The sequence below is a fragment of the Phoca vitulina genome, unplaced genomic scaffold (genome assembly GCF_004348235.1).
Source record: "Phoca vitulina isolate PV1807 unplaced genomic scaffold, GSC_HSeal_1.0 scaffold32, whole genome shotgun sequence".
Classification (NCBI taxonomy): domain Eukaryota; kingdom Metazoa; phylum Chordata; class Mammalia; order Carnivora; family Phocidae; genus Phoca; species Phoca vitulina.
Window position 1 is genome coordinate 2,160,415 of NW_022589735.1, and position 19,010 is coordinate 2,179,424.

A 19,010-nucleotide genomic window follows, 5' to 3' on the forward strand; every position below is an offset into this window, starting at 1 on the left:
AGGGTCCTGCGATAGAGTCCCGCATCAGGCTCCCTGCTCAGTGGGGAGCCTGCATCTCTCTCTCCCTCTGCCTCTCCCCCTGCTCGTGCTTTCTCTCTCCCTCTCTCTCAAATAAATAAGTAAAATCTTTTTAAAAAATTACCTCAGAACTGAGAGTTGGGAATTCGGTAGGATAAGGTTTTTGACAACTAGTGAGTGAGTGGGGCCTGTGTTCCAGAAAACCTATCCAGGGAAGAGCCCACAGGTGATAGTGATAAGGTGGACAGATAACCTCTCAAGACCTGTATCCCAAGGCAGCCTCCCACACCATTTGAGCTTAGCCCCTTCCTCTGTTTGAGGTCGAAGTGCCTCATCAGTATATAGCCCACCCACGGCCAGGTGCCTTAGAAAAGTATCACCAGGGGCGCCTGAGTGGCTCAGTCGGTTAAGCGGCTGCCTTCGGCTCAGGTCATGGTCCCAGGGTCCTGGGATCGAGCCCCGCATCGGGCTCCCTGCTCAGCGGGAAGCCTGCTTCTCCCTCTCCCACTCCCCCTGCTTGTGTTCCCTCTCTCACTGTCTCTCTCTCTCTGTCAAATAAATAAATAAAATCTTAAAAAAAAAAAAAAAGAAAAGTATCACCAAGGACTCATGTACATTTGCCAAGCTGAATAAATAACAATAGCATACCTTGCTTAGCCTTAGATGTCTCATTACCAGGAAGGTACAAACAAGTGGGAAGGCGTTTGAAATAGGGCAATAAAAATGATGAAGGGGCTGGCTCTGTTTACATGAGGAAAAATTAAATGAAGCAGATCTTTTAGGAGGCTGGTCCCTAACTATGTGAGTTTGGGGGAAGATGGGTGATTATTGTTTCCAGCAAGGGGGAGGTGAGTAAATGGGGACATGGTGGAGAAAAGGAGCCAGAATGGGGAGCTTTGGAGTAAATGGGAACACATCCACACAAAGACTTATACTCAGATGTTCACAACAGCTTTATTTATAATAGCCCCAAAGGGAACCAACCCCAATATCCATCCACAGGTAAAAGGGTGAGGAAATTGTGCTATAGTCATAGAGTGAAATACTCCTCAGAAATAAAAAGGAGTGAACTATGTATACAAGCAACAACATGGATGCATCTCAGGATAATGATGCTAAGTTGAAAACCAGACCAAAAGGTGTACATACTGAATTATTAAATTTATATGAAACTCCAGAAAGTGCAAACCGATCTATATAGTGAGAGGAAGCAGATCAGTGGTTGCCCCAGGGACAGGGATGGAAGAAGGGAAGATTTCCAAGGGGCACAAGGAAAGTTTTGGCAGTGATGGATATGTTCATTATCTTAATCGTGGTTACAGTTTCACCTGTAAACACATATATCGAGATTCATCAAATTGTACAGTTTATTCTACATCAGTTGTACCTCACTAAAGCTATAATAATAATAATAAACAACCTAAGCACTGAGGAGAATGGGCTTGTTGGAGAGAGCTCCCGAAAAGAGAGATGAAATAGATTTTCTTGCAAATGAGCCAAGCTGCCAATTTGACCTAAGATAACGTCTTCTTTTTTTTTTTTTAAGTTTTATTTATTTATTTGACAGAGAGAGAGACAGCCAAAGAGGAAACACAAGCAGGGAGAGTGGGAGAGGGAGAAGCAGGCTTCCCGCCAAGCAGGGAACCTGATGCGGGGCTCGATCCCAGGACCCTGGGATCATGACCCTAGCCGAAGGTAGACGCTTAATGACTGAGCCACCCAGGGGCCCCAACCTAAGAGAATTTCTCCAGTAAGCTTTGCCTCAAAAGGCTTTCCTAAGTTCTAGTAATGGGAAAAGGGATCTGGGAAGAAAAATCACTACAGTGGAGGTCTAGATTTGCTATTTGGGCACAAAAATCTTATTAGCACCTGGAGGCTTACGGGTAAAATGTTGAAACCTTATTTGCTCAACGCCTGATTCTTTTAGTCTTGGCCTCATTTCCCTTAGGACCACTGAGATCTCACTCTGCTCAGTCTTCCCCTCTCAAACTACATCAAGTGTGGCTGAACCAGGAAAACAGCGGGGATGGGGAGAGCAGAGGATATTGCAGGAACTACCTCTGACCCTATAATACCCATTCCTTTTTTTTTTTTTTAAGATTTTATTTATTTATTTATTTGTCAGAATGAGAGAGAGAGAGAGAGCACAAGCAGGGGGAGCGGCAGGCAGAGGGAGAAGCAGGCTCCTTGCTCAGCAGGGCAAGGAGCCTGATATGGGACTCGATCTCAGGGCCCTGGGATCATGACCTGAGCCGAAGGCAGATGCTTAACCGACTGAGCCACCCAGGCATCCCTATAGTACCCATTCCTGACTCCATTTCTTCCTGGGGTTGGAGGTTCCAAGAAGAGGGAGGTAGAAGGAAGCACACCTAAAACCCAGCCTGACAACCAGGCTAAGCTATGTCTTTCTGAGTGCTTAGAATCTTTCCAAAAAGATGAGGCTCAACATTCCTGAGATTCAAAAGAGTATCTCTCAGGTACTAGGAAGAAGGGTCGAGGGCCCTTAAAACCTGGTTCTTTTTTTTTCTTCAGAATCTAAACCTAGCCTTGGCTGGCCAAGTTTCCCTGCCCCCTCTCCTCTTCCACCCCACTCCTCTCCGTCCTCCACATCCCTGAAGCCCTAGACAATGTCCCCAGGAACAGTCAATTGTTCACCACTATCTGGGTCCTTTCCTAAACCTCAGCCTTGATGATGATAGAGCTTTTATCAGCACTGCCCTATGCCCTTGGTTTCAGATTTCCCTCACAGGAGCAGGAGTTAAAATGAATACTTTCCTTTTTTTTTTTTTTTTTTTTTAAATACTATAGGACTGTAAAATGGGGCAATTTTTGAGTCTTGCTCTATTTCAGCTATGCAGAGAAACTTGAGTTTCTAGTGGCAAAATCCAAAGGAACCCTGGTGACAGGACTAATAAAAATTAGCTAGCAATCTTTGCAGAATTTCTCAACAAGCCTTCTGCATCAGAATTGCCTGGCGTGGTCGTTATCAAGACCAGATTCCAGGCCCCCATCCCAGACCTCAAGAATAAGATGCCCTAGGAAGGGGGCCTGGGAATCTGATTCTGATGCATTGTAATAATAACATAGGAGATTTTCTGCTTTAAAGGAACAGAGTCTTTTTGCTCCTTCTTTCCTATTTTATTCTTGCCATGTTCTCCCTCCCGTTGGGCTGCTCCCCCACTCCCCACCACCTTGGTAGTCTGTGGTGAGAAATTATTAAGACTGTGTGACAGGCATGGACTTGTATTTCTGGGCCCAGAGTGAGATGGGGAGGGTAAGGTGGGGCTGGGAAAAGGTGTGTCAATACAAATATTGTCTCATCAGGACCTGGCAATTTTGCCAGGAGGCTCACGGAGATGTGCCCTTAGCTAGAAAAGGTAGCTTGGTTCCTCATGCTCCGGGCTGAGGAGTCTGATATCATGGGAAAGGGCAGAGATCAACAGTGTTGGTGGTTGAGGGCTAGAATGGAAAAGAAAAAATTGGGCTAATGCCAGGAGATGGCTGGAATTGCACAGGTTCCAGGAGCAGTGTTGATGGGTAACCTGGGAGACCCTCAGAGGGAGAAGGAGTGGAGCAGGTTAGACCTCAACCCCACTCAAGGCCTGATAGCCATACTGGGTATGGAAGATACTTCCCTGTCCTTGCTTGGGAGGATCAGAAGTTGAGAGGGAAGCCAAGGCTTGGGAAGTCCAGGACATCAAATCTATTGTACCCAAATACCCAATGGAGAGTAGTGTCTGACCAGTTCATAAAAGGCTCAAGTCAGGGCTGAAGGTAGTGCTTGCATTCAGTAGTCTATCCATTCACTCTCCCAGGCAAAGAGTCACCAACACCCTCCCTGGCTCACATACAAAGCAAGTCAATTGAGCTGACTCCTACTTACCCTTCCCAACTCAGTTTTTCCACTTTTCCTAAGCTCCTGGGTGGGTTGGGTATCCTTCCCCGTGCTCTCATAGAGTCCCACGCTTGTCCACATTATATAACATAACACCATGTTACAATTTTTGGCTTACATCTCTGTCTCCTCAACCGACAATCTGCATTGCTGTGACCAGCTCAAGGCCTCTCACAGAGTAGACAGATGCTAATAGGCCCCTAAGAATTGCTCCAGCCGTGAGTGTGCACCATCAGGGAGCTGGGGCCAGGGAACCTAGCACCTCAGGCCTCCTACACAATGGGACAGACTTGGTCTGGAAGGGAAACTTAAATACCAGGCCAGCCTCCTGCCCACTCTGCCCTGTATTCCTGGAAGCTGCCAAGGATCCCAGCTCCAGCTGGCAAGTAATGAGATTTCTTCCTGGAAGGATTCTTGGCTTGAGAACTGGCCCTCACCTCTTCTAGGCTTCTTTGATGCCCTCAGGTTTCTGGGGACATGGAGGATGGGCAGGAGAGGCTGAGTCAGCTCCAGCCTTGTTACTACTTCCCAAAGCCCTTGTGGCCACCCTTTATCTCCCCCAAGTGTATATAGCAGGGATTCCCAAGAACATAGCTTTCCCCAACCCTGGGTAGAGAATGCGGGGCTGGGCCAGCCAAACATTTGGGGCCAAGAGAATAGCACTGCCTCCGGGCACTCATGTTCTGCTTCTACCTGTGGCCTTCTTTAGCTTTAATTAACCAAGATAAGGCTGCAGTCCACCAGATTGAGGCCCATATCAAGAAGAGACCCACACACAGTTCTCAAAGAATTCACTCCAGTGACACAGCAGACATGACTCCGAGTGGAATTTCCCTGTCTTGGGGGTGCCTGGATGGCTCAGTCAGTAGAGCATGTGACTCTTGGATCTCCTGGTTGTGAGTTTGAGCCCCATGTTGGGTGCAGAGATTACTTAAAAATAAAATCTTAAAAAAAAAGAATTTCACTGTCTCTGTAAAAGCCCCTCAAAGCCCTCAATAAAGATGGCAAAAGGGGGGGTGCTGGGTGGCACAGTGGTTAAGCGTCTGACTCCTTGGTTTCAGCTTAGGTCCTGATCTCCCATGGTGAGATGGAGTCCCAACTCAAACCCTGCCTCCAACCCCACGTGGAGTCTGCTGAAGACCCTCTTTCCCTGCCCCTCCCCCCATGCTCTCTCTCTCCCTCTCTCAATAAATAAATCTTAAAAAAAAAGAAAAAAAGAGATGACAAAAGGGCCCCCACCTCCAGCCCAGGAAACACGCACCCAACTGCAGCTATTTTATTTTCCTTTTAATTTTTCTGAAGGATATACACCACATATCCCATGGGCAATAAAGCGCATTCAATGTGTTTATAAGCCAAACAGTCACTTTGTTTAAGCAAACACAAATACAAAGTAAAATAAAACCACAAAATAATGAACTGCATGTTCATAACATACAAAAATCGCCGCCTACTCAGTAGGTAACTACAACATTCCAACTCCTGAATATATTTATAAATTTACATTTTCAGTTAAAAAAATAGACTTTTGAGAGTTCAGATTTTGTTTTAGATTTTGTTTTCTTACATTCTGGAGAACCGAGGCTTAGCTCAGCCCTCTTCCTTATTTTGCTCCCAAAGCCTCCCCCGAGTCATCACTCCCTGCCCCCCTTAAGGCTAGAGGTGAGCACATCCCTCACAATTGCACATGTCAAGCTGTCAGCAAGGCGCATCACACAAAAGGCACCAAGACGTGAAACTTTTTAAACCAAAAGGACGAAAAAAAACACTTTCAAAAAAAAAAGAAGAAAAACCAAACCATATTTTGTCACATGTGAGAGTACAGTCGGGCAATATTTACAAAAAGGTTAACGGAACATCACTCTGACACATGCTCTGATTAATACCAAGGACTGCTGTTTCAAAAAAAGCTTCAAACTTAATCGTCACAGCATCATCACAAAATAAAGGATCACCGTTGGTTCGCTTGGCTTTTCTTTTTTTTTTTTCCCCCCCAAAGTGAGGACCTAACTCCAAATAATACAATAGAATATGCAAATTATCTTCACATCAAGAGTACCCCAAGAAAAACAAAATCCATGGCACAGACACTGTACAAGGGTGCAGGGCTGGGCTCTGAGGGGCCCAAACCCCATTTTTGCCAACTTGATTTTCTAGCATTGAAGGGAGCAGGGGGTCAGGCATACGATGGAGATGATACTGAAATGATATATCCAAAATCCATGCAAATCAAGTTCTTTGGATAGAGGTGAAGAACTTGGACATGGCTGTTTCAGGCAGCTGAAGTCAAAGGGAGTAGGAACTGGGGAGGAAGGGCAAGTGGGCAGAAAGGATTGCAGGCCAACAGACCTTCCCCTCCGACGCTGGGGTGGAGTAGAGGGGGAGGATTTGGCTCTGAGAACCTCCATCTCACCTAAGAGGAACCCCTTCTGTGGCCATCTCCTCCTCCTGTCCCTTAAGTCTCTTGTGTTTCTTTCTCCCTTTCCCCTTGTTTCCCCTTTCTCTTTAGCAAATTTCAATTGTCCTGGGAGAAAAGGTTGTTGTCATGTCCGAAAGCCCTGTGGAGGCGCTGAAGGAGTTGGTGACAGCCGAGGAAGGGAAGCTGCTGACTTGGGCCGGGAAAGCAGGGGGAACGGAGGAGTATGTGGTGGCCACCGAGGGTGAGGGGAAGCCACTGTGCACAGGGGATGGGTAGGTTGAGGACCCGGGAGAGGAGTAGGAGGTGGGCACAGGTGATGGATATGAGGTGGTGGCTGGGGACGGATAAGAGGTAGTAACTGGGGACGTGTAGGAGGTAGCCACCTGGGACGGGTAGGAAGAGAGGGAGGTGGCGGCAGAAGAGGCCACAACACCTTTGTCTGCTTTTTTGTCCTTCTGCCTTAAGTGGATCTTGGTATGCCTCTTGCGCTCATCGCTCCTGGCAAACTTTCTCCCACAGATGTCGCAGGCGAAGGGCTTCTCGCCTGTGTGGGTGCGGATGTGGGTGGTGAGATGGTCACTGCGGCTGAAGTTGCGCATGCAGATGCGACACTGGAAGGGCTTCTGGCCGGTATGGATGCGAATGTGGCGGGTGAGCTCATCTGAGCGGGAGAAGCGGCGGTCACAGGACTCCACCGGGCATGCGTAGGGGCGTTCGTGAGGGGGCGTCTTGCTGGGCCGGTTGGGGTACTTGCGCATGCGGCTGGGTTTGATGAGCTGGGACTGGTAGGTGGTGTTGAGGGCCTTCAAGTCCTGGGAGCCCGACTGCGTGGCAAAGGCCTTGATGGTGGACAATGGAGTGAGGGAAGGCTGCTGGGTTCGGCTCTCCAGGCCTTGGAAGGGCTTCTGGTCTGGGGTGCCCAGGCCCAGGTCCCCCTGCTGTTGCGGAAACAGATAGTCAGGGATCATGGGGACCTGGAAGCCACCCTTAGCAGCAGGGTAGGCGGGAGGAGGGTACTGGAGCGCGGCGCCCGCGGAGCCTGGAAAGGCCTGGCTTTGTGGCTCGGGGAAGATGTCAGCGTTAGGTGTGGGGAACGTCGGTGCCGCTGAGTAAATGGGGCTGCTGTCATTGGACTGTACCGCGCAGCTCAGGGGTGGGCTCTGAGAGGCGGAGGAGGAGGAGGAGGCTGCCGGAGATGGTGCTGAAGATGAGGTGGCCGGTGGGTTGGTCATGCTCACGAGGCCGCTGACCAGGCTGAAGAGGGGCTCAGGCCACAAGGTGTTGCCACTGTTGGGTGCAGGCTCCAGAGAGAAGCGGCCAGTGTAGGTGATGGGGGGCAGCCGGGTGGTTTGGCTGGGGTAACTTGTCTCCACCAGAACCTTCTCGTTATTCAGAGCGATATCAGGAAAAGACTCTGGCAGGAGAGAGAGAGAAGGGGGAGGCCTGGTTACTGGAGAGCAATCCCTGGAGGACGAGAAGCACCCGAGCTGCCAGGCAAGAGGTCGGGCTGGCTACCATTGACTCCTGAGCTGGTTAATAATTGATAGCAGCAGATTGCAATGTTCCTGGACCGGCTCCAGCGGCAGAGCCCATTTCAACAACAGCTGACGCAAACACGGAGAATCCCCCTCCACTGCAGCTCACAGCGCTCCGCAGCGGCGGCTGCGCCACGGAGGGATTCCCGCCAGCACCCCTTCCGCCGCGGCTAGTGCGCGCCCCCTGCCCCCGGCTGCCAGGACATCCCTGGGCACGGATCACGGCCCTTCCTTGGGGACAGGCGGCTGGCAACGCAAGCCTGTCTGGAGAAAGGGGGGCGCAGCCCTGCTCTTCAAAACAAGCCCTCCCCCCTCTCCACCCACCCACGCAGCCCGAGCTCTCCATCCAAAACAGAAGCCAGCTCCTCTGCGCACCGCTAGGGACGAGGAGGGTGAGGGTGAGGGTGGATGTCCCCAGGTATCCCTCTAACACATGACCCTGAGGAAGCGAAGGGAAACCCCACTTGCATCCCTGAGGTCCAGCAACACTGCTGCTGCGGTGAAGGGGGCGCTGCAAGGCGGTGGGGAAGGACTGGTCGCCAGGATGGTGGCGAAGGGGCTAATCCTCGGCGTAGGCCACCGCTTACCTGCGGTCAGGTGCTCGTAGGGCTGCTCGCCCGCCTCCCCCTGAGGGTTGAAGGCGCCGCTGCTGCTACCGCTGCTGCCGCCCCCTCCACCTCCACTGCCCCCGCTGCTGCTGCTGCTGTTACCGCCGCTGCCCTCCGAGGCCCCGGCGGCACCGAGGAACTGGGGAGCCCCGTTGCTCAGCAGCATCATCTCCTCCAGCTTAGGATAGTTGTCCATGGTGGGCGAGTGAGGAAAGGAGCCGAACGGGTCGGAGATCTGCAGCGGGGACATCAGCTGCATCTCGGCCTTGGTTGCGGCCATCCCGGACGGGCGGGCTGGAGAGCTGGTGCTGGGGCGGGTGGGCGCAGCCCGGAGCCGTGGCTGCGGGGGACACACTCTCGGGGGCCTGGCCGGGTCACATGCGGGACGCGGGGGACACTGTGGCGAGAGCTGGTGGGGCCTCCAGGCTCGCCCTCGCCGCCGGCCGGTGTGGACGCGGCGCTGCTACCGAGGCTGGGGCAGGGGCCGGTCCTGCGGCGGCGGAAGCTGGCGGCGACGGTAGCTGGCGGCGGCGGCGGCGGCGGCGGCTCCCCAAGTTCTGCGCGCTGGGATCTCTCGCGACTCCCCGGATCCGCCTCTATTTGAAGGGTCTGGAACGCCACGGGCCCGCCTCCGTCGTGACGTACATGGCCATATATGGGAAGCAGGAAGCCCTAATATGGCAAGACCGGCCAGGAGGACCCGGAGTGACGTGAAGCCCCCTATCCGAGAGCGGTGGGCACCGCGGTCCCTCACCTCGGCCCCCGCGCCGACTCCTGTAACTGGGCGCCCAGGCCTCGAGAAAGCTTAGGACCCAGGCCTCAGCTGAGGACTCCTGGACCCAGGCTGCTCCGGAGTTCCCAGCTTTGCCCCCGCCTCTTCCCTCCGCCTTCTTCCCTCCTCCCGGAGCCGGAAGCGGCCGGGCCATATCGGGCCGTTCCAAATAAGGCGCTGCCCAAATAAGGGTTGTTCCGGCGGGGGATCCTTCCTGCTCCTTATATGGCGTTTCCGGGTCGTTGCTTGCTGCTCCCTGGCTCCCTCCCTCCTCCCTGGTTCCAAGCCGGGAGCCCGAACGTGCGCAGGAGCTGGGGACGCCCAGGTGGAGGTCTCGGGGCGCGTAGAGCTAGGTGCACCGCGGCTCAGGCGGCTCCCCAGCGGGGACTGGACTGGGGAAGCCCGGGCCCGGGGCGGGGGCGAGGGAGAGTCGGGCCGGGGTTCTGCCACCGTCATCCAGGGCCCTCCCGCCCACCTCTGGGACCGTGGGAGCGGGGCGGGAGCTAAGGGGAGGAGTGACTGGGCTGGCCGGGGCAGAGGCCGCCCAGGAGAGGCGGAGCGTTGACCCCCCGGGCCTTGACCAATGGCACGATGCCTTTCCAGGTGTCATCGGGGAAACTGAGGCTAGGAATTAATCGCCAGATGATCCCCGAAGTCCCTTTGCGTTGTGGTGGGCCACCTGCTTCTCAACCAGGAGCTGGCGGTCCTTGTGGTGGGAGACTTTCCCACCTTTATCCAGAACAAATGGATGTGGGGCGGGCAGTGCGACAATCTGAAAAGGGGGCTTTCCTATGGGCTGTCCGGGGACCCCTAGGTTGGCACAGAGAGGACCTGCTTAGCGGCCCGGTGCTGCCCCCTGGAGGTCCCCTCTCCAGCTCGGTTCCCCGGGCCCCGGGCCGAGTGGGCTCTTCCGCCGCCTTCCTGCTCCCCCTCCCTGTTCCTGTGCTGGGCGCGGAGCCAGGCCGGGGGAGCCTTAGACGCAGTGAGCACGAACTGAGCAGGCGCCGCAGCCTGGGCTCTCCCTGCAGTACCCGGGGAGCCGCCACCACCGAGGCGCGCAGACTCCGGGCCGTATAACACTCCCCTCCCGGAGCCAGTCTAAGGGCGGTGGAGAGGGGGCGGGGGGAGTAGGCGGGAACGGTTTCTGCAGGTCTCCCGGGAGCCGGACTTGACGGGGAAGCCCTCTCGGTCCCATCACCACTCCCCGCATTCAAGTGCGCACCCCAAAGAAAACAGGGATTCCAAGAGGGGAAGGTTCCTGCTCTAGCTCTGAATCGAGGGGAGGTGCTGTTTTTCCGAATTTAAAAAGAAAGCAGAAAGTAGGTGTGTGAAAGGAGGGTGCTGAGGGGGCGGGGCTGGGGTCGCTGAACCCAAACAGGTCGGAGTCAGGGGGTTTAAATTGGGGGAGGGGGCATAACTTTCCGGGGCTTCATCCGTCTTTATCCCTTACACACACACACACACACACAAACACACAGGCACACACACACACATTTTCTTATCAAAATCTATTTAAGGAATCCGGCAATGAACCCTGTCTCTTGTACTCTTAAGTCTGAGCTCCCCAACCCAAAAGCCTAGGGCGGGGTGGGGGGCCCACTCCCACCGCCTACCGGTGTTTTTCCTTAGGGGCATGAGTGATGCACCTCTCTGAGGCCTCCTGCCAGTCAGGGTCAGATGGTCTTGTGTCGGAATGCCCATTTTGCCACTCCCTGGTGGGCTATCTTAGCCAGGCTTTTCCTATCTCTCTTTCTTCAACTGTAAAATAGAGCTAATGTTAATGATAACCCACGTGGAGGGATTGTTGTGACAACACTGAAACTTACAGGGACTGAGTCTCTGAAGTCCCAAAGCACACTGCCTGCCTTGCAATTGCCATTCAATAAACAGTGACTATTGTTATATTCAGGGGCTTTTGACCCTCAGGGTCACCCACAATTCACCCACCCATCTTCAGCCTCCAAGCAAACTCCAGTCACCCTTTTCTGAAAAATTGTTCAGAGAGGGAGAAGCACAGGGGGCATTGTCCAGAAGAGCTAATCTGAATCTTTCTTGCTGCAGTAGAACATCATTTCCCACAGCAGAATTTTTCAACCTTGCTGGTATAACAGAGTCACCTGTAGAACTCTGGAAAAAAAAGAAAAATATTTTAACCCTAGACCAACTGAGTCACAATTTTTCTGAGCTTGTAAGTGCCAGAACTGAGTGGGTTCCTCATCCTAGGATTCTCCTTCTGTCCCTGGGGAGGTGTCCACAACCCCAGAGCACATCTCTCAATCCCAGCCAGAGCAAACCAATTCCCCTATGATTCTAATGTGCCAAATGACCTAAGGTATCTTCAGGTCCTTGCTGAAGGTGGACACTGGAAATCCTTATTGTCTGTATCTTTGGTTTGCATATGTAATAGCAATTCCCCTTTCTTTTCATAATAGATCCTAGTTAGTAATTTCCTTTGGGGAACCAATCCAGTCCATGTGGTTGGGGGAAGATAACCCCATCCCAGATCTAGGAGTGGGTATGTCACACACACCTAGCCATCCATCTAGGATGCTCCAGTCTCGAGCATTCCATGTCCCTAGCCAAAACGATTGAGTCAGGATGGGCACATGACCCAAACCAGGCCAGTGTGAAGCACTTCTGGGATTTTTTCTGCAACTCTTGAAAAAGTTCTCTCCCTGGTGGTACTAAGCCAATGGAATGTAAGCCTGGAGGCTATCTTGCCATGGGGACTGGAAAGCCTACCTGAAAATGAACGCAGAGGGAAACAGAGGTATCTACATGCAGAGACTGAGTCTTTGATACAACCTGGGCTTTTTAGTTATGAAGGCCAATGCATTCCTTTTTGATTTAATAAAATAGGCTCATTTCAGTTTCTGTTACTCACAACCCAGCAGTTTCTGATTAATACACCCATTATCCACAACAACAAAGAATTTTTCTGAAGACTCTATGGGCAAGGCCTGGGAAGGTCTACGGTAGAGGCCCCTGCCTCTAAGGGGCTTACAGTTGGGTGGAAGAAAGACTGGATCCCACGTTGCAAGAGAATTAAGAATAGGAAGCAGCCCCGTTAGCCACCAAATGTCAGTTATGCCAAAGAACACAGAAGATAAAAGGAGGGAGAGATTCCAGGGAGGGGGGCAGGGATGACGAAGAGAGTTTGGAGGAGAGAGAACATGAGAAGGACCAAACTCTGTGGTGAGGAAGCGAGGCAGTTGCAGGCCAGGGCTGAGAGTAGGGGGGCCAGGACAGTCCTTGTGTGCTCTGTCTGGAAAAAATGGGCAGGAGCAGAGAGGGTTCCAATTGGGAGATAGTAGGAGGTAAGGTTGAGTAAAACATTCATTTTTTTAAAAAAAAGGGCTTATTGGCCACTTCTTGTATCAAAGGCAGTGCTAAGTCTTGGGGATTTTGCAATGAAGAAGGCAGATGTAGTTTTGCCCTCCTGGAAATTGCCATTCAGTGGGGATAGACCAAACTGCTACTCGGTGGGATACTTGTGTCCAAGTAAACAGCTACATAAATTAAAAGGATGATTTCTGATTATGGTAAGTATAACATACTGGAGAGGTGAGGGAAGGCATCTCAGAGGAGGTGACATTTATGCAGAGACATGAAGGATGACAGGAAACCAACTCTGCATAGAGGAGTGTGGTGGGGAGGGCCTTCTAGGCAAAGGGGACAGCTGGGCAAAGGCCTCAGGAGGGAGAAGGCCGTGATCAGTCTAGGCCCTCCGGCTAAGGTGTGGGCTGTGAGATGGGATAAACTGCATCCCTCCCCCCTCATCTTCCTCGTTCTGCCTTCTATAGCTCCTACACAGGAGGAGCTTCTCAGCCCCACTCTGCCTTCATGCTTGTATGGCCCTGGAAGGCAGCTTCCACAGGAACAGTGAGAGGAGCTGGCTCAAAGCCCCTACACACCGCCCAGACTGTAGCCCTCTCTGTGACTGGAAAACCAGCGAGAAGAAGGGCCTGAGAGCCTCCTCCCTGGATAGGATTATGCTCGGGGCCTGCCTTCTCAGCGATAGTGCTGGAAGCAGTCGGTTATCCCTCTGGTTTGTCTTTTGGCCAAAGGCACATTCCTGTTTGCTGTGACTGGGGGCACTGAAAGGGGAGGAGACAGAAGGAAAAGACCCCTCCCATGGAGCCAAATCTCAGTTAGGGGTTTGAGTACCTAATTTGTGACCAATAACCCTGATGGGACAACCAGCCTGGAGCCTGAAGGAAAGACTTTAAGGAAGGTTGGGGGTAAGGAAGACTCAGAGCCACTCCTGCACCCTGACCCAGGTATCTACAGGACTTGAAGGAGCATTAGGGATGAGTCTGGGACTCTCACACCTCGCCCCCTGGGTGACTGGTGCCCAAAGCCCTCGGAAAGATGAGAGGGCTCTCAGAGGGTGTGCCCGTCTGAGCTGCCGTCTACACTCTGACTTTCCTTGCAAATAGGAGAGGAGTAGAGGGCAGAGTTGAGAGCAGAACGGAGCTTGTCCGTGGCAGCTGAGGCTCCAGGTGAAAGCCAGTGGGAACCATCATGTCTCAGAAACTCGACCCATGGCTGAGCAGGCTGCCCCTCTCAGAGGAAAACAAGCCCCTTTTTCCATTGCCACTTCCTCCTCCCCAGCCCCGGGCTACGTCAGCACCCACATGTGCTGCTCAGATCGTGGTTTGCCACGGTGGTGGCCCAGCCTGGGGCTCAGGAAGTGACTCTCCCTTCAGTTCTATATGGGGTGCCTGTCACTCTTTCCGATAGCTGATGGCCTCTGCCGGAAATATGGAGGGCCTGGCCTTCAATAGGTCTGGGGACAGCTCTGGTCCCACCCTGTGACAGGTCGTGAGGGGTGAGGAGAAACCTGAAGAGGCCAGGTCTGGTGGGGGTGGGTGGGAGAAGGAGGCAGAAGGCGCACTGACAGAAGAGGAGGCTTGAAGGCCTGAAGAAGGACCAGGGGAGATGAAAGAGAAAATCACCCCGCAGTGTTGGGGTGTGAAGGCATCTCATGTGCTCCAATTACAGGTGGGGAAACTGGGTGCCAGAGAAGAACCCTGAGTCCTAAGACAGGTGGAGAAGCGCAATTCTGAGACAGGCCCACGCAGAGTGATGCTGAGGCCTGAGGCAGAGGGGGCCCCCTGGCTCTGAAGAGGGAACCTGGCATGCTCTGATGGGATCCAGGAGCTGCAGGAAGAGATCGTGGAAGATTTAGCAAAGGTTGGGGGATCTGCCCAAGAGAGTCGGGGTCTGGGTTGCTGTCCTCAGAGTCTGCCTAAGGGGTCACGCATCAGACACAGTTAGGTTGGGCCTGAAGTGGCAAACCAACCCTGAGGCATAATAACTTGGGTAGGTGGCACAGAGCATCTATAAAGGGCAGAGGGAGTGGGTAAACCCTCAGGTGGGGCTCTCCGGCTCCTTTCTGCCCCAGAGTTAATGAGCAGATGCTGGAAGAAGCTGCTGTCCTTGGACATCAGCCCCTTTACGCTGTGCTGTGTGGCCCCTGTCCCAGGCCCGGGGCTGCCAGGACCCTAGGCTTAGAGGACAGTCTGGCCTGTGGTGGCTTCTTTGCTCCCCCACCCCCAGCTGAGTGTGCAGCAAAGCTGGCTGCAGAAATCTCTGGAAACTCATCGGGCAGGCAGAGGGAGGGGAGTGTTACATAAGAGCCCACTGATGTGCAGGAAGTCTGGAGCAGCCTTTAGATGAGAGAGGCAGCGTTCCCATCCAGCCTAGAAAAGCGGGAATAGCAACGGCCCGTTATTTCTGGCCCTCACCACCGCCCAGCCCAGCTCCGGGGCTGCTCAGCTTCATGGTGGGTGAGCTTGCACTCCGCAGACCTGGTGGGAGGGCGAGGGAAGGAGGGGACAGGCAGCCCCTGGGGTTACCCCACCGTGGCACTGGCCTTACCCCCCCACCCCAAAACACCAGGATGCAGCAGTCAGTGGTGGGTGCTTGTTTCTTCTGATTTTCCTTAATCTCTAAATGCATTCTCTACCCCCACCCCACCCCCAAGACACATTTACAATGTGACAGGCTCTGTGCTAAACATTGGACAGGCATTTGTCTTCGCAATGCCTTGTGAGGTAGGTACCATTCTCACCCCCATTTCGTGAATGAGGAAGGGGGCTCAGAGAGGGCGGGTGAATTGATTAAGGTCAGAGAGCTGGGCAGTAGGGGAGCCAGGGGTCCAATCCGGAGAGTCTGGCTTCAGAAACTCCGGCTGAAACCTAGCTCATGGCAAGAACCACATGTTCTCTGGGAGCCCAGAATGAACTGGGCAAAGCTTTCACCCTCCAGGGGTTCTGGAGTCAAGTGGAATAGGGCAGAGAGACATGTGAACAGGTCATTTCAACACTTATCAAACATCTGCTCCTCTAGGCATTAAAGATACAAAAAGAAGTAAAAAGGTGACTCCCCTCTTTTGCAGTTCATGGTCTGGTGGGGGAGACAGACAAATAAACAGGCAATCACAACAGTGTGAAATGTGCTATCGTGGGGAAAGCACAGTGATTGTGGGAGCCGCTCATAGAGCTCCCACCCGCTGAAATTCTTCGGGGCAGTCAGAGAGCCAACTGGCCATTTTGCAGGAGGCTGGGTGCGGGGTGCTGGTGTAAGCCAGCCAGGGAACCATGCAATCAGTCGTCCAGGAGAGAGAGGGAGGTCTGGATGCCTCAGCACAGGGTATATCACACACTCCCTTCAGGGGCCTCCCAGTCAGAGGCAGAGAACAAGAACACCAGACACCCAAATTTACTGACAGGCAGCTCAGCCCAAAGGTGCATCCCTGTCCCTTGGTACAGTGGCAATAGGGCAGTCAGAAAGGCTGGGTGGAAGGGTCTTAGGTCTGTTTGCCTTATCTAACCAGCCCCTTATCTACTCCACCCATATGGGAATTCTGTTTAGGGCAAAGTTAAAATGAGTGACAGAAGAGGAAGCTGGAATACAGAACCAGGAAGAAGAGCTTCCCTCCAGATTATCATACTGATAAGAAGAGATAAGAGGTAGGAAGAGTTAGCTCCGATCCTTAGGAATGGGGGCACCTGGGTGGTTTCAGCTCAGGTCGTGATCTCAGGGTGGTGAGATGGAGCCCCATGTCGGGGTCACTCAGCGGGGAGTCTGCCTGAACATTGTCTCCCTCTGCTCTACCTGCCCCCCCTCCATCTCTCTCTCTCTCAAATAAATAAAGAAATAAATCTTTATCCTTAGGAATGTCCCAGAGGGGTGTTCCTTGTACACCAGGCAGAAGCAGCACTTCTGTTCCTGTCAGCAAAGGAAGGGATCTTTGGAACTTCTAGGACTCGATTTCCCTCTGGTCAAGCCTCAGAGAGCCATCATGGCGGAATGACCGAGTCTTCAAGCTGATATTGGGCTCAGTGTCTTTTTTAAAAAAAATATTGTGATGAAATATACATACCATAATATTTACCATTTTAACCATTTTTTTAACCTTTTTTTTTTTTTTTTTAAAGTACACTCTGTGCCCAACATGGGGCTTGAACTGAGGACCTGGAGATCAAGAGGCGCATGCTCTGCTGACGAGGCAGCTAGGCACCCCACCATTTTAATCATTTTTTTTTAAAGATTTTATTTATTTATTTGACAGAGAGACACAGTGAGAGAGGGAACACAAGCGGGGGGAGTGGGAGAGGGAGGAGCAGGCCCCCACTGAGCAGGGAGCCTGATGTGGGGCTCGATCCCAGGACCCCGGGATCATGACCTGAGCCGAAGGCAGACACTTAACGACTGAGCCACCCAGTCGCCCTTATTTTAATCATTTTAAGTATACAATTCAGTGGCATTAAGTAAATTCACAATGTTGTGCAACCATCACCACCATCCATCAGCAGAACTTTTTCATCATCCCAAACAGATACTCGGTACCCATGAAAAAAGGATCCTCCATCCTGACCCCTTGCACCTGCCCCTAGTAACCTCTAGTATAGTTTCTGTCTCGATGAATTTGTCTATTCTAGGTACCTCATCTAAGTGGAATCATAATATTTGTCCTTTTTTGACTGCCTTATCACTTACCATAATGTTTTCAAGGTTCATCCATGTTGTAGCATGTGTCAGAATTTCATTTCTTCCTGAGGCTGAATAATATTCCATGGTATGGATACACCACATTCTGTTCATCCTTTCATCTGTTGATGGACACCTGGACTGTTTCCACCTTTTGACTATTGTGACTGATGCTGCTATGAATATTAGTGGACAAGTATCTGCGGACTCTGTTTTGTTTTTTTTAAAGACCCCTTTTTTATTTTTATTTTATTTATTTGTCAGAGAGAGAGAGAGAGAGAGAGCACAAGCAGGGGGAGCAGCAGAGGGAGAAGCAGACTTTCCGCCAAGGAAGGAGACCGTTGTGGGACTCGATCCCAGGACCCTGCAATCATGACCTGAGCCGAAGGCAGAGGCTTAACCGACTGAGCCACCCGGGCGTCCAAGGACTCTTTTTATTCATCATCCATCAGCTATCGCAAGAGGGATTAAAGTTAGATTTAAGAAGGACTTCCCGATTCTGTACTACCAGTGACCAAAGCAGCAGCATCTCCCTCTTTTCACGGTTTTAATAACCATAGTCTCCTCCACCTCCCCTAATCCTAGCCCTAGACTGGGGTAATGCCCTGAATGGCTGCGCTTGTATGGGAAAGAGGCTTAATAGGGGTCACTCTGGGGTCATAGCTATGGATGGTTTATTTTTAGGAGCTGGGTGGTGAGGGTTTCATTGTCTTCCCTTGGGCTCTGGGTATGTTTGCCACCACCCCCCCACCCCACACCCAGCTTTCTCCTTTCCCTGGCAAATCCAGGCTGTCTCCCTTTTTCTCTCCCGGGCTAAATTGGGAGTGTGAAGCTGCTCTTCTTCCCAATTTAGCTTTTGAATTAAAGTGAGAACTGAATGTGGCTGGAATGCTGACTCCCGTCTGTGTGTGTATGAGAAAGGAGAGCAAGTGAGCATGAGCGCATGCGAGGTGGGGGGGTTCAGAGCAAGGGCGGCTCCTCGGGGCTGCCGCTGTTCAGGGCAGACATCCATCCTCAGGTGCAGGCGAATAGCTCCACAGAGAGACACCAAGGCTTGAAAGCTGGTGCTTTCTCAGGAGTGGAAGAATGCTACAGGGACATCCTTTGAACATTCCACAGAAATGTGCCAAGGGCTTATTGTGTGCTAGATGCTGGGGAAATAGTGGTGAACCAGGTAGATGCGTCACCTGTGCTCTGGCTTTCAGTCTGGTGGGGAACTAGGCAATGACCAAATGGGGGAAGGTGTCGGGAGGAAGAGCAGGATGCCCCAGGGACCCGGATGGGATGCGGTGGGGACGTGGCATCTAAGCCGAAACTTGAAGTGCATGCAGGAGCTGACCGAGTGGAGCAGAACAAGAGGGCCTGGGCAGAAGGCACCGTGCACACAGAGATCTGAGTGTGCCTGGCTTCTGCCGAGGAGGGCGCTGCCACCGCATGAATTGGGCTCAAGAGGGCTCAAGAGTTTCTACCTTCTCCTCTTCTCTCCTCCCCGTCTTCCAGGGAGAACAAAACCAGATGGCAGTGACTTGGGCCAGAGAAGCCTGGGAGCATGTGAGTCCCTGCTGCTCATGCTCTAAACAGTCAACCTGGGGGACAGGGAACGTGCAGGTCTCCTTCTGAGTCGCCACTCAGGTCCAAGATGGACGTGGAACAGAGGAAATGGGATCACTTTGTCTTGAGGCAAAAGTATCAAGAAGGGTCTCTGCTTGGTTTAGCTTACCGGATTCTTCCCAGGTTGGAGGTTGCTGGCTGAGTCTCTGGGGGA

At 52.4% G+C, this 19,010-nt stretch overlaps 1 protein-coding gene and 1 long non-coding RNA gene across 2 annotated transcripts; one reads left to right on the top strand and one right to left on the bottom strand.

Moving 5' to 3' along the window:
• Positions 1 to 5,185: 5,185 nt before the first annotated feature.
• On the bottom strand, positions 5,186 to 9,029 carry EGR1 (early growth response 1). The gene is made up of 2 exons (XM_032425368.1): positions 8,455 to 9,029; positions 5,186 to 7,746 (listed from the first exon to the last, which is right to left on the bottom strand). The coding sequence occupies exons 1-2, from the start codon at positions 8,753 to 8,755 to the stop codon at positions 6,419 to 6,421; spliced, it is 1,629 nt and encodes a 542-aa protein (XP_032281259.1). The 5' UTR covers positions 8,756 to 9,029; the 3' UTR covers positions 5,186 to 6,418.
• Positions 9,030 to 14,920: 5,891 nt separating this feature from the next.
• Positions 14,921 to 17,545, top strand: LOC116645275. The gene is made up of 4 exons (XR_004301932.1): positions 14,921 to 15,035; positions 15,237 to 15,306; positions 16,127 to 16,224; positions 17,510 to 17,545. It is a non-coding gene; the product is annotated as an uncharacterized LOC116645275 (long non-coding RNA).
• Positions 17,546 to 19,010: the final 1,465 nt, after the last annotated feature.